Source organism: Leptonotus elevatus, chromosome 15, assembly GCF_054856555.1.
Source record: "Leptonotus elevatus isolate MCC_2025b chromosome 15, RoL_Lele_1.0, whole genome shotgun sequence".
Taxonomy (NCBI): domain Eukaryota; kingdom Metazoa; phylum Chordata; class Actinopteri; order Syngnathiformes; family Syngnathidae; genus Leptonotus; species Leptonotus elevatus.
The window spans coordinates 17,654,162-17,668,858 of NC_141253.1; the positions used below are offsets into that span (position 1 = coordinate 17,654,162).

General features: G+C 37.9%; 1 protein-coding gene across 2 annotated transcripts in view; it reads right to left on the reverse strand.

The window, feature by feature from the left end:
* Window positions 1–12,230, reverse strand: part of dcc (DCC netrin 1 receptor) — a 350,617-nt gene extending 338,387 nt beyond the window's left edge. For both annotated transcript variants that reach the window (XM_086097425.1, XM_086097423.1), the window contains exon 1: window positions 11,528–12,230. In XM_086097425.1, coding sequence (XP_085953551.1) covers window positions 11,528–11,648 — 121 coding nt within the window. In that variant the 5' untranslated portion in view covers window positions 11,649–12,230. The remainder of the gene's footprint in view (window positions 1–11,527) is intronic.
* Between the last annotated feature and the right edge of the window lie 2,467 nt (window positions 12,231–14,697).

Here is a 14,697-nt window from a genome sequence, read left to right on the forward strand (position 1 = left end):
TAAGTAAAACTAATAAACTTGTCATCTTTGATAGCACACTATTGTGCTTGGACAAAGAGGTCGGAAATCACTGCTCTCGACTAGTGTTTCCCAAATGTTATTGAGCCAAGTCACCCATTCTGTGTAAAAGGAAAATTTCACAGTACACCACCAAAAAAAAAAAAAAGTATGATTCAATAAAGCAACTAATACCTGTTGTCATACATGTATAAATGAGAAATTATGTATAATGGTGTATGTAAAATACATTTTTAAACAAAAAAATCTTTTTACATGAATGTAACATTATGTAAATACATTTTTTTCATATTGTGGTATACATTGAATCACTTCACAAATATTGGTGAGTGTAAACGTGTAAATATCATAATGGAAGTATTTCTGAATGGATTATTTAAATGTGAAAGGTAAATATTTCCTGTTAAAATGGTCAGAATTAATAAAGTATCATTTTTATTCTCTCAGCTTCTTTTTATTCATATTTTGTATTTTCAAGTACATTTCTGTTGTTGTTTTTTTACTTTTATTTAATGAAATCAATTTAACAAATAAAAAACATATGTGACCCACTCTGGCAAAATGGTCCAGATGTCGGAAAGTGGCAAGTCCCATAATTCAGCAAATTAGAGCATGAGGTCGAGAATGTGAATTTTGAGATTTCTCCAAAAATAGCCTCCTCTATTTTCATTTCCCAACAACGGCTAACCAGTCAGCCACCGTGCCGCCTATAAATGGACATAGCAACCAGTAAAAGTTTAAATACACCATAATGTGACCATTCTGCACGCAAGTAAACAGAAGACGCATGACATAACACAGCATCCTACCTTGTTGCACAGTACAGTAGAAGCGCACCGCCGTCGGTAAACACCGCGGCGAAGGTTTGTAATCCAAATCGTGATCATCTTCAATTGCGGAATCTCTTTTTTTGACGAGTCTATTTCTACTTTAATGTAAATGAACTATGCACTGCACATTTCACCAGGGAGACAAGGAGCGACTCGACAGCTAGGAGCAGCGTGCTCTGGTGCACCTGCAGTGCAGCATGACGAGACAGCAACTCAGATAAGTGTAAAAGTTTTTCAATGCCGTGTATGTGATAAAGTAGACCAATCTATTAATGTATTGTACATTTCCTACATAATGAAATGTTTTGATCACTTCTTGACGTCATCACGTCTATGAAAGACCACTCTGACGCGTCACGAATCCACCGTCTGCAATCACATAATATCACCCAAAAAAAAATATTTTATGCTCTTTAAAGTGTGATGAAATTACAATCAAATAAGCTAAAAAATATAAAATTTGAAGATGAAAAATGAACGTGTCTTTCCAAAGCAAGTCTCCCCGCGGCCCGTCCTAAATGCATGCAGCGCGCATATTTGGAGTGACTTGTGCTCTATTTATTACGTTGAGAGAGAAAAAAAACCCATCAACAACAACACAAAAAACAACAACAAAAAACTGTTGAACCATCAAAACATTTTCTTTATGTGACCAAATGAATTTGAGACATAACATCCATAAACTTGTCACAGGCCACACCAAATGGCAAATAATCTTTTTAATTGACATAAATTATTAAATCAAATTTCCCACTGTGCTAATATGACCTAATTTAAGCAAGAAAATACCACAAGGAGCAACAATAAAATAACCAAACTTTGGCTGATGCCGCAAGAAGATGAATTGTAAGCTCGAAGTGACCTTCAAAGTTGCGGCTGATTTCATTTGTTGAGAGGTCAAACTTCAAAAACTTTTAAAGGGTTCAAATCTCGGACAATGGCCTTACCTGCAATTGGAATTGACTTTCCACTGATTTTGTAACAGTTCCTGAAAATTTCAGGTTCATATCTTTTTCCTAAGGTACTGGTTGCTATGGACATTTGAAAGATGCAAGTACCAAAACTTTAAACCCCTTTTTCTCAAAACTAGGGATTTTAACCTTCCAACATTAAAACTGCTCTAACTTTGAATTTGTTTTAGGTACATCCATGTATTATATATAATTTTAAAGAAAATTAAGTGTAGAATTCGAATATGTAAAAATCTCAATTTTGATTTTTTGGGGCATATGAGATATACATATATAGTCAATTAGGAAAGCTAAATTGATTTAAAAATAGTACTTTTTGAGACCTGTTATGCTGTATTTAGATCTCAAATAAATGCAGAAAACATAAATTGTTATAAGCTCCCCTTCTTGACTGATGTCAGCTGTAACCAATTCATTTACGGTTTTCTATCGTGTTCCTTCAGTCCTGCTGTTGTCTTATTTTATCTCTACGTACTTCATCATTGTAATCTCTCATTGTTGCTTTCAACCCTGATGTGTTTTTTAGCCAGACTTCTGTAAAAACAAAAAAGAAGTGTACTATAGACCTCAGAACTTATTGTGGTCTTTTGCGTAGTTTAGCGATTAGCATTAGCTTCTTCAGCTTCTCATGTTGTCTCTTCTTACTCTGTGACTGTGTGACGTGGATTCAACACTTAAAAAAAAGAAAAAATCCAGCTCCCAGCTGATTGGTTAACATGACTGTCCTATCATGTATTTAACACAACACTGATAAACTTGCAGGAAGCCATGACATATTCTGTTACAGGAATGGCAACAGGTGGCCATTTAATAGAATGGTGTTTGATTGTTCTGCATTTCCTTTCGTGTTTTAAAAAAAATGCCTAATATTGTTAATTTTGGATAAAAATGTCAGTCTACTCAGGCCAAATGAGGCAGAAAGGAACACTAACAAGACACAAAATTGTATTATGTACATCTGTAAGACCCAGTGTGAGGCAAAGGGAGAGGAGTTGTCAGTTGCCTGCTGTGTGCGTGTGAGTGTGTGTTAGGGTTAATTGTGAAGGTGACGCTAAAGACATGCTCTTTGCTCCGCTGAGTTCACAGTCTTCTCATCGAGTTTAATGATGAATTAGGAAGGCTAAGCTCACTGGACATGCACTAAGAACAAATGCTGACCAAGGAGGTACTTTGTCTAACTCCCTCACTGGATTAAAAATATCCCTCAGCTGCATGGATATTTTAGCATTTACTCATCCATCAGTGCTGCTGATTCTGTTTTGCATGCAATTTCATTGTGTCCATTAGTCAAGCAGAGGAGGCATGGTGACAGTTTGCAACAAGTATAAGGCACTATGACAGTAAGAACTACACCTGAAATAACTGTACTCTAGAAACAGCAGTCTTGTTTCAAATTAAAATACTGTATCCAACAAAAAGGATGAGCAGATGAACAAGCATGAATTTATGTGTGCTCTACATAAGTCATTGTGATTTTCCTGTGGAATTCAGACTTGCATGTGCATTTCATTCCCCTCAGTGTATGCATTCAATGACAATACTTTGTAAAAGTGGATGAGTTTCATGCAAAATACCCAAGATGTTTAAGAAGAGCGTGCCTATTTATTGTTCATTTGATGTAAATTGCATAGGATCGTGGATCTTTTGTGTTCAGCTTTGAGAATCTGAGATGATCTAAGTCTTCTGTTTTTGCTCCCAGCACTATTATTGTACTTAACTGAAAGTAATTGTTATGTTTTGCAAACTGTTCTTCTATATTAAGTTAAGTGTACAGCTCATGACTAGAAACACAGTTTTTTGTTTGTCTATTTTCATTTACTCCTGTCTGTCAGGTACTGATGTCTCTGGTTAAAAGTTACATGCTGTATGTACCATCAAAGTTACTGCTCCACTAATATTTTCATTGGTGCTATTTTTATTCATTTCCTCAGCCCTACTGTTATTATTCAACAAGAGACTGTTCAGTTAAATGCAAGTCACTTGCCAGCCAACTAAAAGTTTCATTCAGCTTGTTTGGAATGGTAAATCATGATCTCGGTTGCATTTCCACCATATGCTGGATGTTGTTGCTTGAGCATGACATAATTCCATTGCAACAAAGTGATGAATAAATTTAACAAAGCAAAACATGGCAGTTAACAAATGGAGGACATTTTGATGTTTTGTTTCAAAGGCAGTGTTCTAATGAGCAGATTATTTTGCCATAGCAGGTGTCTACATGGATGCACTGTAGCTGAACTTCCATGTGTTGCACTGTGTAACTAACATTATTAGTTTTTGTGTGTTAGTTTGTTTTATAGTTCACATTTCGGCTCACCTGTTTTCTTAAGCTCAGCCCTAAGCAACTGTGATGTCATTTTCAGTTGATTGATAGAAAATGGCAAAATGGCTTCCCCTTGAAATGAATAAAACTGGGTAGATTTAGCTGCTCAATTAACCCTATAAAGCCTGAACCATGAAATATATGAGATAACATTTGATTCCTTGTAAATAGAGTATTTATTGTTCCTTTTTAACAAAACATTTTTTTTAATCAACTTCCACATATGACTTTTGATTTGTGTCATATTTGATACATCCGGTCACAGTGCTTTAAATTTGTACATTTATAACTGTAAAAAATAAAATAATAAACAGACATATCAAACATTTTAGTATTTCCAAAAATCTGAAAGAACATTTCCCACTATTAATAAGTACGTATAGGTGTCTCTCAATTGGAGCGATCTTGCAAAGTCACTGGGAAAGGCATCAGCTGGGTGATACTGCCCTCTAATGGATAATCGGTGCAATGCATGTGTCATGTCAAGGTTTTAATGGCAAAAAAATATTATTCTCATGAAATATAGGGCTCAAAATGTCTTGTATTTAATATGATATGTTTGGCTTTATACGGTAACTCATATTCCACAAACACATTTAAATGTTTTTGCCCATTGCTTGAACACGTTTTGCAAAATTTGTCTCACTGTGTCCAAACTCTACACACAAGCAAATAAGACACAATACAGGGAAATCAACTATCCACTTCTATGTCAAATTGAAACTCTGCTATCAAAACCTAACAATCCTTGCATCATTATGAATACGCTCTCAGATCAGCACCACTACACTAGTCTACTTTATATAAAACACAGCAGTCTTTTGTTTTCACTTTTTAAAAAATTGACTTCCATAGACGGCACCTTTTTCACAACAACCAAAAACTGAAATACTCAATACAAAATCATTACTTTACAGTACATTATTTTCCAGTGGAGTCAATTCAGTTAAAGCAAAATTAAAACAAACTACTACTGTAAACACAGGAAAACACAACTGTGCAAGTGGGCTTATGGATCCTGCCTTCTGTTGGGGTCTGGCCACAGGATCTCATCAACATCACAAACAATGTCTTCTCTAGCTAAACATCGGGGAAAATATGCACTTGTGTGCCGAATCCATCCCTGGTTCGACCTTACCTCAATGTCTCCACAGGCCCGTTCCATTGCCTGCAGAAGAGTCATACAGACGGGCATGTGGTCATATACATGCCATCTCCAAGCAGAAAATGATTCTATAAGATTTAGAAATGGTGACTAAGGGGGCAAGTACACAACCCCATATTGATCATGGTTGGTGAACCATTTCTGGACCAGAGCAGCCAGATGGAAACTAACATTATCCTAGACACACAAAAAACACCCTGGACTGCTCTGGTCTGTCCTGTACCACTGAATCATGAAGTGCATCTAGAAATGTGATTATCTGTTGTGCATTTAAAGGACCCAGTTTGGCATGATGGTGCAGTAGCCCTTAAAAACCTATGGCAGTACACAATGTGATATTTCCCCCAAGCTGCCCCCAGGACTGCCTTTTGGCCAATTATATTTCATTCCTGTCATCTGTTTTTGCTGAGGTTGAATCCAGCCTCGTCAATGTAAATACATTCATGAGGCTGGGCAGCTCCATCCATGTCCAAGATTCTCTGTAACAAAAAATGCATATTGTGGATGGCATTACTCAACGCACAACAACATATAGAGAACCACTCCAGTTTTCTGAATGTATTTATGTAGTCCATGCTTGCAAAGTTCTCAAAATGGCTTAACTGAGTCATTTTTTGTAGCGGGCTGATTGGTGTTCAATTTTATAAGTAAGTGTTTTCAGATGCGTGTCTAAGTATCTTCAATTAAACAATGTGTGTTATATTTTGAATAGATGTGTTTTCCCAATGGTGCCCTGCGATTTTATTTTTTAACTAAGTGTCTTATGTATGAAATATTGTGTAGTGCAAGTATGTTACAAAAAGGAGCAAGCGTGTTACCGAATTGCAACTAAAATGTAAAGCAGCACTTTTGTTTAAGGCATGGTCACACTTTGTTTAAGGTGTTGTGACAACAACTTCAAGTTATGTTACTTTGATTTAAGCATGTGTCTATAGTGTTCAAGCAATGGGCAAAAACTGCAATGTAAATAATTTTTTGAAAGGGTTGACTTCCCCTTTAAGGAAAAATGCATGTACAGGTCTTCCTTTCAAATGATCTGTCATTGTTTTCAGAGAAATTTTACATATCAAAAGTTCTAGTATAGTAGTTTGGACTGTATAGGTTTGATTCAATTGGAGTATTTCTCTTTTCGCCCTCGGGGTGTCGGTCAGAACACAAGGAAACAGTGGAGCGAAGATGTGGATTGGCAGCTTTAATCCAGGAACATCAGCAAGAGGCGGTTAAAGTAGTTGCACTTTAGTGTACAGGCATACAGGCATGGGCTGCTATGATGCAGGCACTGTGGCTATCTATGGATGCTTGTAATCCTGAAGTCCTGTGTATGCATGGTCTGATCATCTATGTGTGTGTGAAAGCATGTGGAAGCGTGTATGGTGAATGTGTGTGTGGGTGTGTGTGTGTGTGTGTGTGTGTGTGTGTGTGCGTGGTTCAATGCACGTGTGGTTAAATGTGTGGTTCTGCAATAAACAGAAAAACAATACAGCGTATGAGTGTGAATACTTGACTCCTAATAAACACAAATACAGTATTGCATTACTTAATAGCACACATTGATTGGCTACGTAACTGGGCTGCAACATTACTAATTCACATGAACAAGCACTACGTTAGCTGTGCACATGTTGCATGTACAGTTGTACAACATATACTACGCATGAGCTAATTACTCAAAAGTATGACGCACGTAACGAATTACTAAACATTATTGTGGCCGACTACGGCCGTGGACGTCGCGTAATGGCGCCGCTCATTGAAAGCATAATGTCCCAAACTGACTGCAGACATTAGTGCAAAGTGGGACAAAACATGCAGATAAGCACACAACACTTTAGTGCACTTCTCTACTAATGTCTAACACACAGAAGAGAACACATTTATGTAGTTAAATGGTGTTTAAGACACTTAATTAGTTATGTAGCGAACTTCAAAGAGGTACTCAACGAGCTGTCAATCAAATCTGCGTCGGATCTTAATAAGGCACACATGACACACGGTAGCGCAACAAATAAACACTACTTAGTGTACTCAACGGCTCTGCAACACATTCTGTCATGTCATCCAACTGCACGATCACCGCTGCGCAACAAGTAATGGACCCAGAATGCAATGCGCGAATCACAGAAGTAAATATAATGACGTCACTCTATTCTTAACATAGAATATGGAAAATAGACGAATATGATAATGATGACTATTAATATTTGGAACCTTTCTAACAATTTGTATTTGATATTTGTGACTATTCGAATTGAGTCTGAAAAAAGTGGTATCATACATCCATAATAATAATAATAATAATAATAATAATAATAATAATAATAATGTGAAATTTCCATAGTCTATCATCTCTATCCTCTATCATCGTTGCATCTAATGAAGATTTGTCAGACAAATTGTGACTCATGTGCTCCATGGCAACTTTCACAAAGTCAAGACAATCCAAATACTGAAACAGGGTCAAACATACACTGTACATCTCTATTGCTGAATAAATGACCAAACTGTATGTACAACTGACAAAAACCTGATTTGTTGACGGCTCTGACAAGATTGTGTTTGTGGGAGCAAGGAATGAAAAGGAGATGAAATGCTGTGGAGCATCTGTCATACATTAGTGAATACCCCTGCTGGGTCTGTGACAGATAAAAAACTTGGACCTGGAAAACTACCAGAATGACGGAATGTTCACCCATTGCTCCAAATGTAGCTATTGAAAGATTTGTGATACTCCCAGGTCCCCCTGTTGATCTCTTTCCATCACCAAGCAACACATTGAAATTCAAGTTGCGTCTGTTGCTGTGTCATCATTGTTTGAATGACACATTAATTTTCTTTTCACGGGCCAAAATAATTGTGTGAATGAATGCATGAGGCATTTTAAGTATTTTTAAATTTGAAAGGTGCCCAATATCCCTTGGTTACAGATTCCTGGCTGTACCCTAAGAACCATGACAAATTTGCAGAACGTTTGAAATCTAAGTATACCAATATAATCAAGCATTCTGATGCAACTATGCATGCTCCAGTCTATACATCACAGTAAACAGACACCAGAAGATGCATGTCAGCAACAGACACAAGCAATTCCTATGTTTACTGTATGTAGCTAAATACAGTGGACCACCGCTATTCTCAAGAGATAAGGACTGAGCCAGACCGCGAATAGCTTTGTAGTTTAAAACTGTCTGGGGAAATCTGTGGATATGACCACGTTATGTGATCACGAAAGTAGCTTCCAGCTGAAAAGCTATTTGATGTTAAAAACAACATTACAACCACGCTAATGAGAAATGTAGTTAAACTAGTAACAGCACCACCCACCACTACTTGTAATGTCACTCCTGCCCAACACTGCATTTCAACATGTCTCTGCGGTGCACAACATGTGTAAGGGCATATTATGAATGAGGGAGAATGTGTGTATCAGGATGTAGAGGCCATACAGATAAGTGCAGTCAGACTAAAATATGCAGCAGAGGATTTTACAGTCAAGCTGCAGAAAGAACATTACCTTGGGTGTACACGCAAGCGCGCGTGTGCGTGTGTGTGTGTGTGTGTGTGTCCTCTGACCACCAATTAGTTTATTTAAAGTGCTTGGACATAATTTACTGACAGCAGCAGACTCAGTGTTAAAGAGGCACTCTCATCCATTTGTTGAATACCCCATGTTATTAAGAAAAACAAGCCTGAACTGATAGCAGATCAACAGGAATATACACTAAATGCACTATGATTATTTACCAACATAAGACATTCACATTGTCTAATGTCTTTCTTTAAAAAAATAATAATAATAATTAAAAATTTTAAATAAAAATAAACCCTGTGATGTGTTGTAATAGCTAAGTGCATTGGATGGACTCATAGTCAGTATATTTAGAGTATTCCTATTTGGTGTACTGTATATTACTTAAAAGGTGATGTGATCAACAAATTTCCATGTCACTGAAGAATTACTGGGACAAATTATTCTGCCCAGAAAAACAGGTAGGATGACTTTCATAACAGCAGTTGGTCACGAAGGGTCTTGGGATTGATGCCCCCCAACCAGCTTGGCAGTATAGGAAAGAGAGAAAGGATGAGCCATAGGCATGGGCATTTGACCAAATTTCCTTGATCAATGATGGGGACATTGAAGAAACAATCTAATTATTTTCATATGATTTTATGTGATTTTCAAGTTAGTGTTGTGTTGAGCAGAACAATGCTGCTGATAAGTGCTATCGGAGAGGTCTTTGTATATTCTTAATCTCCCATTATTTCTGTGATGTTCTTTTTAGGCCACAAAACGACCGTACTTTTTGGACTATAAGTCAAACTTGTACATATTGAAACTTGTACATATTAAATTAAAATTAAAATTAAAGCTTGGACTGGCACCATAAACCCCCGTTACCTAGGGTGCGTTCGGAAAGTTTTCGGAAAGACTTCCGCTTCTTCTACTTTTGCTAACTACGGAACTACGTGTTTTCTTTTCTGTTTAAAATCACTTACCTTAACTACAATCGTGTGTCGCATTGTGGCCAAAGATAGAATCCTGGTAAGTCATTGTATCTTTTGGTGTTGTAAATTCCATCCTTAAAGATTCTGCATGTTAAAGAAGGTGGGGGTAATGCGCCCAAAGTATTTGCCACCCACCAAAAGAAAGTAGGAGAAATAGAAGAAGTAGTCCGAGCAACTAATGTGTGACTTCTCGCCAGTTTAGATGAATTACATGGATTGCAATTATTTACAGCACCATAAAGTGAAATAACCAACCAGGATTCTACATTAGGCACCATGTGATGCAGGATTCTACACTCTAAAAATTGATTGGTTAAAAATAACTACCAATCTAGTAGGTTGAGCTCATATTGACTTGATTAACCAATAGATTGGTCAGACATTGACCAATCTGGGTGGTTACGGGCCTACCAATTTTATTGGTTAACCAATTAACCAATGAAATTGGTTACAATAAAAAGTAAGTTCAGATAGATCACTTGGAATTATATTTATTCTATCAATTTATTGTATTCTAAGTGTATTTAGGAATTATTATGAGTGATTACAATATATTATAATATATGATATATTATTTAAAAATATATATACACATATATATATTTTTTAAAAAGGGAAATGTGTTTCTAGATAGATCACTAGGTGTGACCAGCTCAGTGGCATAGTGGTAGAGGTTCTGCCCTAAGGCGGAGAAGTTGTAGGTTCAATCCCTGGCTGGGTCATACCAATGACTATAAAATTAGACCCATTTGGCTGTCTGCTTGACACTCAGCCTTAAAGATTGGAATTGGGGAGTTAGCGTGGCCTCTGCTGCTTCTCACCGCTCCCTCAGATGATGGGTCAAATGCAGAGAATGAATTTCGCCCCACTTAGGTGGGTGTGACAATCAGTGGTGGGGGGGTTTTCGGGAATCCCGAAGAAAGGTCAGCCTCTTACACAGATTAACCAATATCTTGGTCAGAATGATCAATTTCACTCATGTCAAAAATCCAAACCTAAACTCTGTCATTTTCCAAAACACAAGTCTGTGGATTATAACATAAATTAAGAAAGAAAGAAAGAAAGAAAGAAAGAAAAAAAGGGAAGAAAACAGCTCCAAAGAGCTGCTATAAAGGAATATGCATCATGTGTTGGATCAGGGAGAACATGTTGATAAAGGTTGATTTTAAGTAACAAAAACTCAACACACTAATCCTAATTCTGGCAGTAAATGAGGAATAATAACATGTAGGGATAAACAGCAGCGGGAGGAAAAAAATATGTATATTTGCAAAGACCTGCTGAAAACAGCAGTTTCACTCACATATTGGCCAATACAATTAATAGAAACACACGAGCTTCCAGAAACAGGATTCTGGTGAAAACTGTGAGTAAAGGAGTAAAAACAATCCTGAATAAAAGTATCTCTAACATGCACTTAAATGTGGTTAAATTCCGATGAATGGCCTAAAAATAGTCTCAAATTGGATGCTGCTGCACCCTCTGCAGAATCCAATCAAAGCCTCGCAAATGGCTTTCAGTAAGGTCCAGTATAATGTACTACTTAAAATCACTGAAACACTGCAGACTTTCTCTGGTCTAACGAACTGAACCCCAAAACCAGGAACAGGGTCCCCTAAAGATTGTAACATTGCCAACAGCAAGATTTGCGTTTGAATATCCATTTGGTTAGGAGCAATCACTGTCTCACGCATATAATTATTTTTTTCCTACTCACCGTGCGCAGAGTTGTGAACAGCTAAGAGACAGCAGAGCAACAGCAGGTTGAGTCCTCCTGTCCTCCTCAGCACCGGCATCTTACGAACATCTCCATAACATCCAAACAAAACCAGTTCCATGGTGTCCTGATCCAGTCCAGATGAGCCCCAAAGAGCAGCAGGGACACCCAACCTCAAATTCCGCAATCTTAAAAACCCTCAACGGGATCTAATTGCCACTTTACCATAAAAACGTGCAAAAGGAACACAGGATGTTGAGTTAGGCGGATGAAGAGGAGAGCGAGAGAGAGGAGAAAAATAATCTCTGCTCTCCTCAAAAATTAACCCACACCGGTTGGATTATGAGCTCCCCAAAAAGAAAATATGAATCCCAAACAGATGTGCAGATAGTTAATTTCCCCTCTATTGAAGAAGAAAATAAGTTCCAGAAACTATGACGGCAAAGTGCCCATCCATCACTCCTGCACGACGAGGTGGGTTTTCAGTTGAGTGCGGTGGAAAGAGGGTTCAAATCCACGGTGCCTTCCCGGAGGTCTGCTCCGTCTGCTGGGGAGGACGGATGGAGAACGCGTGAAGTGGAGAGAGAGAGTCGGACATATCTCTCTCGCTCTCTCGCTCCCTCGCTCCCTCGCTCTCACGCTCTCTCGCTCTCTCGCTTTCTTTCAAAGAGGGGGGTTGTAGAGAGACCTAGAGCCGGTATGCGGCCATTGATCTAACGTGGGTGGAGGTAAAGTCTGGAGTTGAAGCAGAGAGCAACCCGACGGAGCGAAGCAGCTGGAGCCAATGTGTAGAGGGCACACGAGCGGGGAGAGATTAGCTGAACTCTCCTGCCCTCTCTGGTCACAGCGGGAATTTAAACACTTCTCAGCCAGCAAGGAGGACATTCATTTAAAGTCATGTGTAGAAAAATCTCAGATTTCTGGCATTACTTTTTCTGACTGCAGTGACAGTATATGAAGAAAATAGAAACTGGCATGGGGGTGATTCTTTCACACTGGATTTTGATCACTTTTCCTGAACTGACCCAAAATAACGTAAAAAAAATAAGATATTTAAACATGTCATTCTGAGTGGCTTAGAACATTCCCTTTCAGCTGAAACCTTAATTAATAACTTTTTTTGTACCGTTCAGTTTATTTTCAACCAAAAAGCAAAATCTATGATTTCCTCTAGTCTAGGAGGGTTGATACTATGTTACAGTTTATTGTAATATTTATGGTAATTCAATAAATAAATAAATCAGTACAAACATAATTTTTGTTTGACAATAGACCATTACCAGAAATACAACACTCATACTAAATACATAAAATATGGCTGTTACATGTTCACATCAAACGTGCCTTGATATTCTGTACATACAGTTGAAGTGAGTAAGGATGCCCCAGGTGTAAAATCCATCAATTTGCCGGAATGCGGAAAGCCACAAACACCTTGACGAATCATCTCACCTGTCACACATAGTTTGGCCTCTTTCACTGGCAGGAGAATCAGTAAAGTGTGTGTGTGTGTGTGTGGGGGGGGGGGGGGGGGGGGGTTGCGAATTGCATCCACACAAAATAATCTGACCAGATTATTTAGGTTTTGTGTCATAGTGTTCATATAGGTGATTCTAAATCTAGAAAATTACTTTTTGGATCTTTAAAAAAAATTAAAGAAAAACTTTATTTTTACACTAAAGGTTTCAATGACGCTCAAAGACCCTAAAATGGGAACAAAATCGACATATTGACAAACACACACCAATCACCTCCTAACAAACAATCCTCACTCTTTCAGTTATGTAATTTAATTTTAGTCAGACTGTGGATTCACAGCTGATTTAACATAGCAGATTGTAAGGAAGTGTGTGTGTTTTGTGCAGTTGGGGTTTAGTTAGTCTTTTAAGAGTAGTGAGGAGTGTGGTTTTAGTAATGATGAGAAAAAGAAGCTTCATGATGCATTTGTGATATTTTTGTTTCCTGTAGATGGCACTCTAGTTAGACCTGCTTCACGTGTAAAGTGCCCTGAGACAACTTCTGTTGTGATTTGGTGCCATCAACATCAACAGCCATGATGATTTTCAAACAGGGTGTCGTGACATCAGAGGTTCTGCCGCAAATAATCCAATTTCAATAAATTTTCTGAAAATTACTATTATTTAATACAAGCAGATGTTCGTTCATGAAGCTAGCAACATTTAGTGAAAAGTAGAACAATTAAATGCTGTTCCATTGGATGGCAGAAGGTAGCGTTAACCTGTGTATCCACCACCATTCGTACAAATGAATAAGTTATGACTTCCAGTAAGTAAATCACATTTTTGTCCAATTAAACAGGCCCAGATTTCATGCTGAGTAAGACACTTTGTCAGTAAACTGAGACAAGATCATCATTGTTTTAGTATTCATACTTTGTGTGACATTTTTGTTTGGTTGTGTACGATCAGATACTTCTAATGTAAAATGGATGCCTTGGCTCAATAAACATTGGGAAACCTTGTGTTAGACAGATGATGTTCTGTTCATAAAATAGAGATTATGTCAGCATGTTTATGCCTCACCCTTTATCTAACATTGCTTGTGTTGCAGAATTTCTATATTCAGGGAAGATAATACCGTACCTTTGGGACAAAGAGTTTTCGTCCCCATCAGGACGAAAGACCTCCCTGAGGACTTATACTTCCAAACCACAATGATCAACATTTTTGCTTTGTTTTATCCTGCTGTCAGCATTGCAACTGAGAATCTCTTCTGAACTACCATACCTGGACGCGTAAAGGTTAAATTTTTGGTCAATTCCTCTCTGTTATATATTTCATGTATTTACGTGTGTGTGTGAGTGTGCGTGCGTGAGATGACTGTCTCAGATATGCCAACATAGCCATGAGAGAGAATGGTTCACTTCAATTCTTGTGTGTTGCACGTTTTCATCTCTGAACGGATATTAATGTCTAAGGGGAAATTAAACAGGTGTGCGTGTGTGTGTGTGCGTGTGCGAGCGTGCGCGTGCATGCTTTTTATTCAAGTAATGTGGGGATCTGCGTTGGCAGCGTAGTTTTGTAGGGGAAATACCAATCTGTCTCCACCAATATAAAAACAGACAATGATGAATATGTGGCTTTTTTATGAAGCATGCCAGTGGATGTGACTGTTGTTTTATTTTGTCAAGCAGTGACCCTCACAATGCA